The following is a 16,602-nucleotide window of genomic DNA, read 5'->3' as shown; positions in this document are numbered from 1 at the left end:
AAGTAGAGAAGAATAAGAGAAAGATGAATAAATGGGAGGAGGAGAGAGGTGGCTGGCTGAGTGAATGGATGGATAGAATGGTAGCGGGTTTTAAGGGGAGGTAATGGATGAGTGGATCATGATGGAGAAGTGAGAATGAGTAGATGATGAAGAATAAAGGAAATGACGGAGAAAAATATGGAGGAGAGTGGATGTGTGGAAGGATTAATGATGTATGTATGAAGCAGGCAGGTGGATGGATGGTGGGTTGATGGATGCATGAGCAAGTAAATTAATATATAGGTAGATAAATGTGAGTGGCTGGGATAGATGGATGGATAGATATATGGGCAAATGGTTATATAGGGATTCGAATAAAGGGATGCATGAAATAAAAGATGAATAGAACAATGGATAATGGAAGATGAACAGTGAAATGAATGGTGTGGATTTCTGGGTAGGTGGGAGAAAGCATGAATATTGGATGGAAAGGTGCATGGATGGACAGAAAGGTAAATAAAAGGTGCAGATATGGACAGGTATATAGTGTATGGGTATATTACTATATGAATGGATGGAGAGGTGAAAGGAAGATGATTACTGTGTGTATGAGAGGAAATATATATATATCAATCCATCAATAAATAGATAGGTGGATAGAAGAATAGATGGAATTGTGGATGGACTGATGCGTGAATGGCAGGATAGGTAAGCAAATATATTGGAAGATGTATGATGTATGGATGTGATGGATGGATGTGGGTAGGTAGAATGGATGGGTAGCAGGATGGATGGATGAATATGTAGGTGGAGAATAGATGAATAGAAAGACAAAGGAGATGAGGATATGCATGAATGGATAGATGAATGGATAAGAGGATGGATGGATGGAGGATGAATGAATGTTGGTTAATTGGATGGAGAAATAGGATGAAGGAAAAAGAGGTGAATAAACATGAATAGAAGACACTTTCCAGTGAATGAAAGATGGGAGGATAAACTGAAAGGTGAATGGGTTTGTGAATTCATGAATGGATAATTGTTTGAATAATACAGGGATGAATAGTTTTGAACATGTTAGAAAGGAAATGGAAAACAGGGGGAAACCATTACCAGCAAAGTAGACACAAGTTTGAGGACAGGCACAAACTGGAACTCCACGGAGCCTCCAATGGGGTCTCGAGCATGCTGCCCACCGTCTCGCACCGCCTCACCCAGCATTCTCAGAGCCTTGTCCCGCAGGGCCTCCAGAGGGATGGCAGGGCTGAGGCGAGCGGGAGCTTCTGTTCCTCCAGCAGCTGGCAGAGCAGCCACGAAACAGGGGGGTGAGAAATGGTGCGGGGGCCTCAGGGAAGTCGTGACTCCAACGCCAGGCAGGCCGTGGCGGCGGGGACCATCCTCCGCGCTTCTTCCAGGTGGGAAAAGGGTGATGGACCGGGTCTCCGGGGTGAGGGGCACAATGTATTCAGAGAGCATGGAGCGCCGGCTGCGGCAGGCACTTTCCAGGTGGATGCTGATGAGGAGGTCGTAGTAGCCTGCGCGAAGAGGCCCCGGTAGGTGCGCGTCCTCCAGCGTGTGCAGTAACTGGGCCTGGTCCACGTGGCTGCACAGAGCATGCGCCACGCGGTTGTTGCCCAGAGCGCACACGGCTCGGTAAAGGGACAGGGTGTGTGAATGGAAGCGCTGCAGATCCAGGCGTTCGGAGAGCTCCAGGATGTCCATGCACCTGCGGATAGGTGAAAAACACATTGGAACAGAAAAGATAAAAGAGAGAGAGAGAGAGAGAGAGAAAGAGAGAGAGAGAGAGAGAGAGAGAGAGAGAGAGAGAGAGAGAGAGAGAGAGAGAGAGAGAGAGAGAGACACTCAGGTAAATGTTGTTTTCTCTGTGTCCCACAGGGTCCCAGGGCCTCACGGAAACTTTGAAGCTGTATAGGAGTCTTTTAACAGTTTAAAAGACTAAATTAAAAAAAAAGTTTAATGAGGCCAGTCAGAAACCTCCTGAGAACTGAGTGTCAGCAGCTCATGCCTGTAATCCTAGTTACTCAGGAAGCTGAGATCTGAGGATCCCAGTTCAAAGCCAGCTTAGGCAGGAAAGTCCATGAGACTTTTATCTCCAATGAACCACCAAATAGTCAGAAGTGGAGCTGTGGCTCAAGTGGTAGAGTGCCTGCCTTAAGTGCAAAAACTAAGGGACAATTCCCAAGCCCTGAGTTCAAGCCCCAGGACTGGCAGAAAAAGTGTATGTGTGCGTTGGTGGGGGGGGAGGGAGAGAATGAATGAATCAGCGAGAGAAAATCAGAGAGAGAGGGAGGGAAGGAAGGAAGGAGGGAGGCAGGCAGAGAGAGAGAGAAGAAGGAAGAAGAAAGACCACCTGGGGTCTGGCCATGTTTAGATAATAAGACTTCCTGGTACCCATGCTAACACATTAGTAGCACTAAAGTCTCTCTGGGTCTGACCAGAAACCCTGAGATGCATCCAGCCTTGCTGAGTGACTGGCAAGATCTGAGCTGAATCAGGGTACCCAGAGATTGTGGTAGGGAGGAGGAGGCATTGAGCTGGATCCTAACCAGTGCAGCTGGATGGGCCCTGACCTGTTCTCCTCGGGGATGTGAAGCGCCATCATAGTCAGCGGTTCCTGGCACTGAACAGACCAGCCGAGCCGCTCACCCGCACGCCGGGTGTCCACCTGCAGGAAGTGGTTGGGCATTCGGCTCCAGGAGACGGGCATGAGCATCTGTACCTCCAACCTCGGTGGGCACTGTGGGGCCGGATTCTTGCGCTCACTCAGGAACATAGCTGCTGACAGTGGCATGATGTTCTGGGGGCATAGAGGCACAGGGTCAGGTCTCCCAGGCTTACCTTTTCCCCTCATCTGGCTTCCAGAGAAAGTTCTCTAGCACCTCCCGCCTCAGCCTACTCCAAGTGCCCCAACCCTGCACTCTTGCCTTTAGCTTCCCCAATTCAAACTGGATGACGTTCTGGTGGGTGGGCAGGACAAAGACGGCAGGAAACAACTTCGTGTTGGGTTCCACCTGGCATGAAAGCAAAGGACAAGGGAGGAAGAGGGCAGACTGTGCAAGGTGGACTTGACCTTGATTGCTGAGGCCAATTCTCAGATCTACACTTGGGCGTTGGAGGCTCTGCAGTGGTTCTGAGCTGCCTTTAGTCATCCAGCCAGGCCAGCCTCCTCCAGCCCCTTTAGGGCAATCTGTTGCCATGTCTTCATAGACACATTAGGACTCCTCCAGGAAAACCTTTCTCTGTCTTCTCCCAAGAGTACTTGCACTTCAAAACCCATAAAGTGTTCCCTGATGCTAGGAAATGTGGCTTAGTGGTAGAGTGCTTGCCTACCATACATGAAGCCCTGAGTTCAAGTCCTCAGTACCATATAAATGGAAAATGCTGGAAATGATGCTGTGGCTCAAATGGTAGAGCCTTAGCTTTGAGCACAGAGAAGTTCAGGGACAGAGCCGATTCTAAGTTCAAGCCCGGGACTGGCAACAACAACAACAAAAAGTGTTCCCTGACTGCTGTTTCTCCCTCAGATCTTCCCACCCTGTCAGCCAAGCCCACCCTAAACACCTTCTGAAGGGCAGTCTTTCCAAAAGCAAACCATACTTCTAGATCCAACTCCCCTCCCCCACAGTTTACATGAAGTACAAAGCACAGAGCACTAACCTTGAGCAGCAAAGCTCAGAGACAGTGCCCTTAGTTCAAGCCCCAGTTCAAGCACACACACACACACGCACACACACACACACACACACACACACTCAACAACAACAACAACAAAACAAAAATAAAAGCAAAACAAAACAAAACTCTGGAGCCAGACATCAGTGGCTCATGCCTGTAACCCTAGCTACTCAGGAGGCTGAGATCTGAAGACTGAGGTTCAAAGCCAGCCCAGCAGGAAAAAAATCCGTGAGGCTCTTATTGACCACCAACAAAAGCCAGAAATAGAGCTGTGGCTCAAGGGTTAGATTGCTACCATTGAGGACAAAAACTCAGATGAGCACCCAGGTCCTGAGTTCAAGCCCCAGAACCAGCACCAAAAAAATAAGAGAGAGACAGAGACAGAGAGAAAGAAGAGAGAGAGATGAACTGTATGATGTCTACAGTTTTCTTCCAAATCCTACAGTGGGTGTGGAAGGGAAGTAGGCAGAAAGATGAGACGAGATTGGCTATGAGTGGGTGGAGTACAAATCTGGTGGCTCATTATGCTATGGTATTTTTTTTTTTTTTGCAGATTTCTGAAATTCTCCATTTAAAATAAAAATTCTACAAAGCCTACCTCAGGTGAATTGATGCATAGATAGCTGGATAAATATGTGATAAAGCCAGGAGAGTAAAATAACAATGGTTGATTTTTTGGGGGGTAGTGGGCAATGGGTATTTTATTGTACAATTCCTTTTAGGTCTCTGGATACTCAAAATACATAAACTTTCCTTCATAATAAAATGTTGAAAAGAAAAAGTCCACCTTTGGATTTTGCCCATCTTAGGCTGTTCTCCAATTAGTGTCACCCCAGCCCATGATGTAATATGGAGTCCATGTGCCTTTCCAAGGTCAATGTTATCTCCTTCATTTTGGGCCTCAGTTTTTGTTTTGTTTTGTTTTGCTTTGCTTTGCGCCAGTCCTGGGACTGTACCAACCAGACTGAGGGCCTGGGAACTTTCCTTGAATTCTTTTGCTCAAGGCTAGGGCTCTACTGCTTGAGCTACAGCTCCAATTCTAGTTTGTTTTTATGGTTAATTACAGGCAAGAGTCTCACAGACTTTCCTGCCTTGGCTGGCTTTAAGCCATGATCCTCAGATCTCAACCTCCTGAATAGCTATGATTATAGACATGAGCCACCAATGCCTGGCTGTGGGTCTCAGTTTAATGGAAGGTTCAACTAGGACACACTAGGAACTGGTTCTTTCCTATCTTTCTGAGGTCTGGTCTGGTGGGAGCGGGGGGGAGGGAAAGGAGAAGGGACTTGAAGAGTCATCCTGAGATGCTGGGTAATGAAAATACTATTGTTAAGTTGCTTAGGGATGGGCTTACCTGGAAAAAGGTGTTGCTCTCTTTGCCATTGGCTGTAAAGGTCATTAAACCAGTGGCCAAGTCCACCAGGCAGCCAATGACAAGGTCTGTGTGGCTGATCCGGCCCTGCTGCCCAGGGCTCACAAAGTCCCCACCCCATACCATATAGCAGTTGCTGCATTTGAGGCTGGAAGAAACAAGAGTGGTCACTGCAAGCATCCTCTGACCAGAGGTCTGAATCCCAGATGCCCTCTTCCCCAAACTCCAGAAATACCATGACCTCAGGACTCCATCCCCAAATGTACAGCCCCAGCAGACTAGAGCTAGAATCCTTAGGAGCTGGTGCACATGTCTTGGAAGGAGGAGAGAGAAGAACAGCACAAGAGAGACGAGAAGGTGACATAGAACAAGTGGAGGGGGGGGGCTAGGGATGTGGCTTAGAGGTAGAGTGCTTGCCTAGCATGCATGAAGCCCTGGGTTCAATTCCTCAGTACCACATCAACAGAAAAAGCCAGAAGTAGAGCTGTGGCTCAAGTGATAGAGTGCTAGCCTTGAGCAAAGAAGCTCAAGGAAAGTGCCCAGGCTCTGAGTTCAAGCCTCAGGACTAACCAAAAAAGAAAAAGAAAAAATAGGGTGGGATGAAATTGAGAAAAAAAAAAGAAGTTAAAAAATGGAAAATTTGGGGCACTGGTGGATCATACGTGTTATCAGATCTCAGTCCAAAGCCAGCTCAGGCAGGAAAAAAGTCTGTAAGACTCCTGCCTCCAACTAACCAGGAAAAGGCCAGAAGTGGAGCAACAGCCTTGAGAGAAAAAGCTGAGAAACAGTTCCCAAGCCCCAGTACTAGCACCAAAAAAAAAGAAAAAGAAAAGAAACTGAACAGAAGAAGAGAGGAAGGAGTAAGAAGCTCAGAGACCCAATGTCAGGACTCCAAAGTATTCTCTTGTTCTAGAAGGTTCTTAGGAGTCATAGCCAGGCAGCTATAACTCCTGTTCTCTCTGGCCCACACTCTCCCTTTGCATAGTTCCCCGCCCTGCCCCAGTACCTGCTGTGGACATTGCCTTGTTCATCCCCCATGGTCACTGTCACTGCCCGGACTTTGGTCAAGTCGAAGGTCATGTCGTGCTGATGGTAGTCAGGAGTGACCCAACCCACCCATACACAGCTAGGCTCCTGGCCAGCGAAGACCCTCACGGAGTAGTAGTACTAAGGACACAAAGGAAGGGAGACCAAAGATGAGTCAGGAAGGTGGGGTTCCTTTGGACTCTGAATTGGTTTCTTGGATTCTTAGACCTCTGGGAGTTTAATAAGAAATTCTCAGCTCTGATCATATAAAATAATACGTATCAGTTTGGGAATGTGGCTTAGTGATAGAATGCTTGCCTAGCATGCATGAAGCCCTGGGTTTGATTCCTTACTACCACATCAACCAAAAAAAGCCAGAAGTGGCACTGTGGCTCAAGTGGTAAAATGCTAGCCTTGAGCAAAAGAAGCTCAGGGACAGAGACCAGGCCTTGAATTCAAGCCCCAGAACTGGAGGAAAAAAAGCATCAAAATGAACTCCAGGAAATAGAAACAATAGGGTTGTTTCCCTTTGTTGTTACTGTTGTTTTCTTTTCTTTTTGTCTTGTTTATTTATCTGTCTTTGGGAGGCTAAGAAGGGGCACAGAAATGGAGGGACAAAGCCGGGTGCCAGTGGCTCAAGCCTGCAATCCTAGCTACTCAGAAGGCTGAGATCTGAGGAGCATGGTTCGAAGCCAGGCTAGGTAGGAAAGTCCATGAGATTCTTATCTCCAATTAATCACAGAAAATGCTGGAAGTGGCATTGTGGCTCAAGTGGTAAGAGCGCTAGCCTTGAACAAAAAGGAGCCCAGGGACAGTGGCTAGGCCCAGAATTCAAGCCCCAGGACTGACAAAAAGAAAAGAAAAGAAAAGAAAAGGAAGGACAAAGGATGAATGCAGCATGGTACTCACTAGACACTACGTGGAAAATGAACTATACAACTTGTGGGTAGAAACAGAAGGGAAAAGCTGGGAGAGAGTGAGGTAAAGGGTAACAGTGTCCAAAAAGAACTATATTCAATTACCTGACTTATGTAACTGTAACCCCTCTGCACATCACCTTTATAATAACAATTTAAAAATAAATGAATAAGAGCTAGGAATGTGGCTTAGTGGTAGAGTGCTTGCCTAGCATTCATGAAGCGCTGGGTTTGATTCCTTAGTACTACATAAACAGAAAAAGCTAGAAGTAGTACTGTGGCTTAAGTGACAGAGCACTAGCCTTGAGCACAGAGAGGCTCAAGGACAATGCTCAGGCCCTGAGTTCAAGCTCCAGGACTGGCAATAAATAAACAAATAAATACATAAATAATTTTTAAAAAGAAGTTGCCAGATTTGAGACCCTCCCCCTGCTCATCTATGTCTGTTTCTGTGTCTACCAATGCCATTTGTAGCTTTGGGGATCCCTTGGGAGTATTTTTGGTGTGTGATATCCCATATTTGAGTCCCTCCAAAGGTTGAACATTCCCAGTTCTCACCGTGGTAGTGTTCAGGATAATCTCAGGATCATCACGGTTGTCAGTGGGTACCACCTCACGAGGGAGTCGGGGCAGAACAGGGGTAGCTGGTGGCTGGGTCATCATGGCAGCCTTCTTGGCCTTAAAGAGGAACCTGATGATGAGAAGAGAGAGGCTTCCATGAGAGTTGGCTCTCAGGGGTTGGAAGTATGGCTCAGTTGGTAGATCACTAGCCAATGAAGGAAAACATCACATACTGAGTTCAAGTTCCCGTCTTGGAATTCCCCCTCCCCCCCCCAAAAATAGTTCTCAAGCCCAACTCTCACCTTCCCACCACAACTCATAGCCACAATCTGTCCTGATTTCACCCTGCTCTAAGACCCAAAACCTCTTCTCTACAGGGCTAGAGTTCTTGACCACTCCTAACCTAGTCCATTCTGGAGGAGCTGTGCTCTGTGCTTGTGGATACTAGGTCACCCACATTGAAAGGTGTCTTCTGGAAATGTGGGGGGGGGTCCCTTTGTGACCTAAACCAGCATTTCTCATTTGTATTTCCCAATGTGCTTGAGAAAAGCCAATCCTTCATTGTCTGGCATTGTCATATACTCTGTAAAGAATGTGGAATTCTTTAGAGCACCCCAGCAGTAGCACCCCAACTGTGATGACCAGCAATACTCCATCATTTCCAAATGCCCTCTCCTCATCCAAGAGACACAGACAAAAGACAATAGACACAAACCATGGGCAGGGGTGGGGGGGAGGGGGGAGAGTAGATTTCTTCTCAATCTAGGACCTTCTCAGGGTCTCACTTAGAGCTAGAGTGGGGTTTTTTTTGGGGGGGTTGGTACATTGAAGATATAGAAATAGCCCCAATTGGGGCAGGGAAGGTGGCTCAGTGATAGGGTGCTTGCCTTGCATGCATGAAGCCTTAGGTTCGATTCCTCAGCACCACATAAGCAGAAAAAGCCAGAAGTAGGTGCTGTGGCTCAAGTGGTAGAGTGCTAGCCTTGAGCTGAAGAGCTGAGGGACAGCACCCAGGCCCAGAGTTCAAGCCCCACGACCGACAAAAAAAGCTCCAATTTAGATCACTTGATGTTCACTGAGATATTTGGGGGGGGGTACAGAAAACTTCACCAGGATACTGAAGTCTCCTTTAGTGCTCACAGATAATGAAGCCATTGAATAAAGATTTGGGGTCCACCAGTTCCTCAGGAATGGTAGAATTCTCCATAACCATATGGTTCCCTAGGGAACCATATAAAACTTCCCTAGTTTTATATTCTAGGGAAATTAGAATAGCACTGGAAAATAACAGGGTTCACTTGAGACACAATTGGATGCCTCAGTATTATGACTTCACTTAGGATAGATGAGGCTGCTTTGTGGGTATGCTGGGGATGTCCTCATTTTATTTTATTTTTCTCTCTTTCTTTCCTTCCTTCCTTCCTTCCTTTCTTCCTTCCTTCCTTCCTTCCTTCTTTTTTGTCAGTCGTGGGACTTGAACTCTAGGCCTGAGCACTGTCCCTGAGCTCTTCAGCTCAAGGTGAGCACTCTACCTCTTGAGCCACAGCACCACTTCTGATTTTCTGGTGGTTTTATTGGAGATAAGAATCTCAAGGACTTTCTTGCCTGGGCTAGCTTAGAACCCTGATCTTCAGATCTCAGCCTCCTGAGTAGCTAGGATTACAGGTGTGAGCCACCGGCACCCAGCTTTTTTTTTTTTTTTTTTTTTTTTCTGGTACTGATGCTGGGGCTTGAACTCTGTCTTGTACTCTTGCTTGGCTTTTTTACTCAAGCCTGGTGCTCAACCTCTTGAGCCACATGTCTACTGCTAGCTTTCTGCTAGTTAATTGGACTTAAGAATCTCTTGAGCCAGGCCCTTGAGAGGTGGCTTATGCCTGTAATCCTAGCTACTCAGGAGGCTCAGATCTGAGGATCACGGTTCAAAGCCAGCCAGGGCAAAAAAGTCCAGGAGACTCTTATCTCCAATAAACTACTCAGAAAAAGCTGGACATGGCACTGTGGCTCAAGGGGTAGAGCGCTAGCACAAAAACTGGTTCAGGGACAACATCCAGGCCCCGGGTTCCAGCCCCAGGATGGGCAAAAAAAAAAAAAAAATCTAGGATTTATCTGCCTGGGCTGATTTTGAATGGTGATCCTCAGATCTCAGCTTCCTGAATAGATAGAATTACTGGTGTGAGCCACCAGTGCCTGGCTCAAACTATTAAGGTTGCATAATCAGGGTCCCAAACAGTCTTAAAACCCCATGCTGGTCACCCTTGACTCACCCTCTTTTCTTGTTCTTCTCTGTGGTGGCATCCTTTTCATTTTCTGCCCTTACAGGCTGGGCCTCCATCCCAGGCTGAGGAGTGCCCCCATCCTTAGCAGCTCCTTCCTTGCCCGCCTCAGCTTCACCCCAGCCTCCAGCTGAACGGCGTAGGTTTTCATAGTCAGGGTCTGGTTCTGCGGCTCTGGCCTCATCTTCGGCAGGGGGCTGTAGGCCAGGGGGTGCCAGAGGAGTGGCCCCAGCAGTGCAGCGGAAATGCTGGTAGAATTGAACCGGAAGACTCAGTCGGAGAAAAAGCATCTCTACCAGACTGTTTTGGGAGCCCCAGGTACGGTGGGTCAGTCGTAGGCAGGGGGGCGTGTCCACAGTGCCATCCATGCGGGATACCTGTAGAGGAGCAGAAAGCACTGAGCTGGGTCACTGGTTCTAAATCTGGTTACACATGGAGCATTCTTTTTTTTTTTTTTTTTCAGTCCTGAGGTTTGATCTCAGGGCCTGGGCACTGTCCTTGAGATTCTTGTACACAAGGCTAGCACTCTACCACTTAAGCCACAGGGCCACTTCCAGCTTTTTCTGTTTATGTGGTACTAAGGATTTGAACCCAGGGCCTCATGCATGCTAGGCAGTACTCTACCACTAAGCCACATTCCTAGCACACATGAAACCATTCTTATACATGTGTAAAAATTAGCTAAGTTGGGTAATGGTGGCTCACAACTGCCATCCTAGCTACTCAGGAGGCTGAGATCTGAGGATCATGGTTTAAAACCAGCCTGTGCAGGAAAGTATATGAGACTCTTATCTCCAATTAACCACCAGAAACTGGAAGTGGTGCTAAGGCTCAAAATAGTAGAGCGCTAGCCTTGAGCAAAAAAAAGAGTTCAAGGACAGTGCCCAGGCTGAGTTCAAGCCCCATGACTGACAAAAAAAAAAAAAAAAAAAAATTAGCCAAAGACAGCTTACCCACATCTATCTATCTATCTATCTATCTATCTATCTATCTATCTATCTATCTATCTATCTATCTATCTATCTCAGTCTTATTCCCTCTCTCCCTCCTATCTCTTACCAATAGTGAGGTTTAAACTTAGGGCCTTATGCTTGCTCATGGCTGTTACTCTACAATTGGAGCCACATCTCCAGCTTAGCTTTTTGCTAGTTAACTGGAGATGGAGTTTTGAAGACTTTTATGCCCTGGTTGACTTGGAGGAGATCCTCCAGATCTCAGCCTCAGCAGTAGCTAGGATTACAAGTGTGAGCCACAAACACCCAGCTGACACAGAGTTTGGCCCTTCTTTGGAGCTGAAGTTCCTAGCAGGACATACAGGTTGGCCATGGTGTGTTGTCAGCCCTCTGTCAACCTTTGCCCCTTGCTTAGTGCCAATCCAGTCATATTCTAGAATTACTTGGGGGACTTTGAAAAACCTATCTATGCCCAGGCCTACAATCCAGTTCAGATAATCCATCTACCAGTCCATCCCACAAATATTTTGGAAGCATCTACTATGTGCCAGGAACACATAAATTAACAAAATAAAGAAACTGCCCTACTGGAGTTCCTGAGTAGAGCTTAGAGGGATCAGAACTTTGTAAAGACTTCCCATGATGTACATGGAAATGTAACTCAGGAAAGTACCCACATTAGAAGTACACAGTACAAGCCGGGCGCCGGTGGCTCACGCCTGTAATCCTAGCTACTCAGGAGGCTGAGATCTGAGGATCGCGGTTCAAAGCCAGCCCGGGCAGGAGAGACTGTGAGACTCCTATCTCCAATAAACCACCAGAAAACCGGAAGTGGCGCTGTAGCTCAAGTGGTAGAGCGCTCGCCTTGAGCTAAAGAGCTGAGGGACAGCGTCCAGGCCCAGAGTTCAAGCCCCACGACCGACAAAAAAAAAAAAAAAAAAAAAAAAAGAAGTACACAGTACAGTGATAAGTTTTCACAGAATAAACACAATTGGGGCTGGGAAGGTGGCTCAGTGGTAGAGTGCTTTCTTCGCCTACATGTAGCCCTGGGTTCGATCCTTAGCATCACATAAGCAGAAAAAGCTGGAAGTGATGCTGTGACTCAAGTGGTAGAACACTAGCCTTGAGCTGAAGAGCTGAGGGACAGCACCCAGACCCAGAGTTCAGGCCCCATGACCAACAAAAAAAAAAAAAAAAAAAAGAAGAAATGCAATTCACGAACTGGATGGGAAAATGAACCAAGATTCCTGGGAGGCTTTTGTGGCCTTTCAGAGTCACTATCCTCTCCAAGATAATGAGTACTAGGCATAATGGCTCATTTCCTAGAATCCTAGCTGTTCAAAAGGCTGAGATCAAGAGGATTATGATTCCATGTAAGCTGAAGCCAAAAAGTGCTCAACACCTCCATCTCAACAGCAAAAAATTGGGCCTAGTCTCCCTAGCTATAAAGCATAAATAGGAGGATCATAGTCTAGGTTGACCTGGAACACCCCCCCCCCAGGAAAAAAAAAACCTACATGACAAGAGTTTAAAAGGCTGGAGGTGTAGTTCAAGTGGTAGAACATCCATTTAGCAAATGTGAGGCCTTGAGATCAAACTCTCCTCTCCCCACTCTCTAAAAAATCCCCAGAGGTTTTCTGATGTTGGCCTGGACACTGTCCCTCAGCTCTTCAGCTTAAGGCTAGTGCTCTACCACTTGAGCCACAGCACCACTTCTGGCTCTTTCCGCTTATGTGGTTCTAAGGAATCGAACCCAGGGCCTCATGCATGCAAGGTAAGCATTCTACCACTGAGTCACATTCCCAGCCTCTCCTCAGAGGTTTTCTAGAGACTCCATAAACAGCAGAAGTAGAATTGACCTCATCAAGTATCAATTGCAGACCTGGGCCTAATTGCTGACTCTGGTATTCCCCATCAGCCAGTAAATTTACCCCGAACTATACCTGCAACATTCCCTGTTCAGAAATTCTACAGGGCTTTTATCTCTCCTCTCTCCCTTCTCTCTTAGAAATCCTTTGTTCCTTGACAAGAGACTCCCTCCTGTGATTTGTGTGTGAAGAAACTAACAACTAGTCTGAGTTATTCTGTCACAGGAACCAATTTCTCCATCAGTCATCCCGCAGGTTGAGTGTGGCCCGCCCTTGAACTCTCTATGAATGGAGCCCCACAGCCTGTGCTCTTTTTCACTTGACATTATATTGGAAGCTGTCCATGTGGTTGTGTGGTTTCCAGTTCATTCATTTACACTATTGCATGGCATCCTGTTCACTGACATGAGATTCCCCCTCTGAAAGGCACAAGTTCACATCTGCTCTACCTTCCTCTCCCACACTTACTAAAACCCCTTCCAGAAATCCTTTGCAGTAATAATAATAATAATAATATTTCTAATTACAAGGGAAGCAGGCATGGTGGTGCATGCCTATAATCGTGGCACTCAAGAGACTGAGGCAAAAGGATCACAAGTTCCAGGCCAGCCAGGATGAAGCAGCTAAACTATATCTAAGTAAATAAAAAATAAGCAAATAAAGCTTCTTGGAGGCAGAGCCTGGGGTATTGAGGCTTGAAGCCAACCCAAGCACAAAATCCAGTAAGAGTGAGACTCTGTTTCAACCACTGACAGACAATATGGTGGCATGCACCTGTTATTTCTGCTACAGGAAGGTACAATGACTGGGGGCAGTGGTATACCTCTGTCATTCCTCAATTAAACAGGAAAGCACAAAGAGGAGGGTCACAGAATAGGCTGTCCACAGCTTAACAGAAGACCCTATCTCAAAAATAACCAATGCAAGGAAGTATGAGGCCCTGAGTTCAATCCCTAGTGATGCAAACAACAACAAAATTACTAGCTGCAGCTCTGTCACATGAAGTTTCCAAGTTTTTGCAAGTTGAGAAAAGAACTCCTACTTGGTCTGTCAGGTATTTATGATCTGAGTGTGACCGTAAGTATAAACCTTGAAAAGAAATTATATTGGCTTGCCAGGCACTGGTGACTCACACCAATAATCCTAGATTCTCAGGCGGTTGAGATCTGAGGATCACAGTTCAGAGCCAGTGCAGGCAAGAAAGTTCATGAGAGGGCTGATAATGTGGCTTAGTGGTAGAGTGCTTGCCTAGCATGCATTAAGCCCTGAGTTCGATTCCTCAGTACCACATAAACAGAAAAAGCCAGAAGTGGTAACTGTGGCTCAAGTGGTAGGGTGTTAGCCTTGAGCAAAAGAAGCTCAGGGACAGTGCCCAGGCCCTGAGTTCAAACCCCAGGACTGACAAAATAAAAAATAAAAAGAAAGTCTGTGAGACTTATCTCCAATTAACCACCAGAAAATCAGAAGTGATGCTGTGGCTCAAAGTGGTAGAGCACTAGCCTTGAGTGAAAAAGCTCAAAGACAGCACTCAGGCCCTGAGTTCAAGCCCCATTATTGACAAAAAAAATGACATTGGCTTGACTGATGAAGGGCTATTGAAAACAAATAAACAAAACAGGCTGAGAATGTGGCTTAGTGGTAGAGTGCTTGCCTAGTATGCATGAAGCCCTGGGTTCGATTCCTCAGTAGCACATAAACAGAAAAAGCCAGAAGTGGCATTGTTGCTCAGGTGGTACTACCTTTGAGCAAAAGAAATTCAGGCCCTGAGTTCAAGCCCCAAAACTGGCAATAAATAAGTAAACAAATAAACAAAACAAACCCACTGATAATTAGTAACAAAGACACCCAAAGGTACCCACTGGTTTATATTTCTTTAAACCTTGTTTTAGGATCAGGTCCTTTTTTTTTGGGGGGGGGTCCAGTCATGGGGCCTGAACTCTGGGCCTGGGCGCTATCCCTCAGCTCTTCAGCCCAAGGCTAGCGCTCTACCACTTGAGCCACAGCTCTACTTCCGGCTTTTTTCTTTTTGCTTATGTGGTACTGAGGAATCGAACCCAGGGCCTCATACATGCAAGGCAAATGCTCTACCACTGAGCCACCTTCCCAGCCCTAGGATCAGGTCCTTTAAGACCAGGTTTTAAAATAAAGTCTACAACTTTCCTCTAAGTCACGCAAACTTTTCTCCCTCCTCTTATTCTTATTTCATACCAAGGCTTAAACTCAGAGCCTCTCAATCTTGCTTGGCTTTTCTTGCTCTTCCACTTGAGCCATGCCTCCAGTTCCAACTTTTGGGAGATAGTCTCACAGACTTTTTTTGTCTCGGCTGGCTTTGAACCTTGATGCTCAGATCTCTGTCTGCTGAGTACTTAGGATTATAGGCATGAGCTACCAGTGCCCAGCTTCCCTCCTGTTTTTGTCTTGTTTTGTTTTTTTGTCGGTCATAGGGCTTGAACTCTGGGCTTGGGTGCTCTCCCTGCACCCATCTTAAGACTAGCGCTCTATCACTTGAGCCACAACGCCACTTCTGGTTTTCTAGTGGTTTATTGGAGGTAAGAATCTCACGGACTTTCCTGCCCGGGCTGGCTTTGCACCATGATCTTCAGATCTCAGCCTCCCAAGTTGCTAGGATTACAAGCATGAGCCACCAGTGCCCAGCCCTCCTCCTGTTTTAAAGGTAAGAAACTGAGATCCAGGAAAGTATGCTTTGCTAAAGTTATATCCTAAAAAGCAGCTCTGAGAATCAATTTTCCTGACAACCCTTCCCATGTTCTCTGTGCCAAGATGGCTGGTTTGGGAGGAAACCTGGAGTGGGCTAAGTCCTTACCTCATAGTGGGGGTGCTCAAGGGGCACGGGTTCAAACTGTGGAAGGCTTTTGCTGAACCAAGTGGTGACCGGGCGTTGCATGTTGATGGCGAATGGCTCAAACCCTTCCTGGAGGCCACAGATGGCAAAGAATCTCAGGGAGCTCACATCCTGGCCCAGATTCAGGTGACCCACCTGGCCAGGTCCCAGGCTGCAGACAGGCAGGAAGCCTGAAGGATATGAATGATGTGCAGGGGTGAATAGGTGGGCAGTACAGATGCAGCCACAGGGAGGAATTACAGTGGAAGGGAGGGGAATGAGAGGCAGAAGTTTCAAGTGCAGATTTCAGTGAGATGATGGAAAAATCAGCTCTCACCGTCACCAATTTCAATCTCCCGAAAGGCCGTCTCAGAGCCTGAATCAGACATGAGGATCTCGCCATTGAGAGTAAAGATAATGTTGTTCTCTGTGAGGTCAATCATGCAGCCAACGACATCGCCTGACTGCCAGGGACGTCCAAATGACTCACTTCCCAAGTGCCAGCGCTGGCCCTATGAGGAGGTCCCAGGGAAGACATGGTACAGAGACACAGAAATGGAGAGATGAGAGAGAGAGAGAAAGAGGGAGGGAGGGAGAGGGAAAGAGAGAGGGAGAGGGAGAGGGAGAGGGAGGGGGAGAGAGAGAAGGAGAGAGATAGGGAGAGGGAGCAGGAGGGGGAAAGGGAGGGGGGAGGGAGGAGGAGGAGAGAGAGAGATGCATGAAGACACATATGCAAAGTGTCAGGTAGAGGGTACCTGGAAACAAAGAGGGATCACCCTACAGCATTTTCTATCTTTCTACTCATTCATATTCATAGTCCTTGAATTGCTTTCCCCATTCATCTCTTTTTTGGGGACACAAAATCAGGGTTGTCCCTGAACTTTTTGATCAAGGCTAACACTCTACCAATTGAGCCATAGCTCCACTTGTGGCTTTTTTGGTGGTTTATTGGATATGAGTCTCATGGACTTTCCTTCCCCAACTAGCTCTGAACCATGATCTTTAGATTTCAACCTCCTGAGTAGTTAAGATTATAAGCATGAGACACCAGCATCCAACTCCTTGCCCATTCATCTCTGTGTCTTATCCCTGATCTTATGTTTCCTGCTGCTCCC

General features: G+C 46.8%; 1 protein-coding gene across 1 annotated transcript in view; it reads right to left on the bottom strand.

The window, feature by feature from the left end:
* LOC138812390 (ryanodine receptor 1) overlaps positions 1 to 16,602 on the bottom strand; it is a 112,969-nt gene that overhangs the window by 68,960 nt on the left and 27,407 nt on the right. Inside the window, exons 26-34 of the mRNA XM_070000346.1 lie at positions 15,825 to 15,999; positions 15,470 to 15,678; positions 9,816 to 10,201; positions 7,549 to 7,681; positions 6,054 to 6,214; positions 5,030 to 5,195; positions 2,925 to 3,011; positions 2,571 to 2,797; positions 1,093 to 1,705 (exon numbers count right to left, since the gene is read on the bottom strand). Of these exons, the coding sequence (XP_069856447.1) occupies positions 1,093 to 1,705; positions 2,571 to 2,797; positions 2,925 to 3,011; positions 5,030 to 5,195; positions 6,054 to 6,214; positions 7,549 to 7,681; positions 9,816 to 10,201; positions 15,470 to 15,678; positions 15,825 to 15,999 (2,157 nt within the window). The remainder of the gene's footprint in view (positions 1 to 1,092; positions 1,706 to 2,570; positions 2,798 to 2,924; positions 3,012 to 5,029; positions 5,196 to 6,053; positions 6,215 to 7,548; positions 7,682 to 9,815; positions 10,202 to 15,469; positions 15,679 to 15,824; positions 16,000 to 16,602) is intronic.

This window comes from Dipodomys merriami, unplaced genomic scaffold, assembly GCF_024711535.1.
Source record: "Dipodomys merriami isolate MVZ:Mamm:240054 unplaced genomic scaffold, mDipMer1.0.p SCAF_106, whole genome shotgun sequence".
NCBI classification, from domain to species: domain Eukaryota; kingdom Metazoa; phylum Chordata; class Mammalia; order Rodentia; family Heteromyidae; genus Dipodomys; species Dipodomys merriami.
This window is presented reverse-complemented; position numbering and strand designations above follow the sequence as displayed.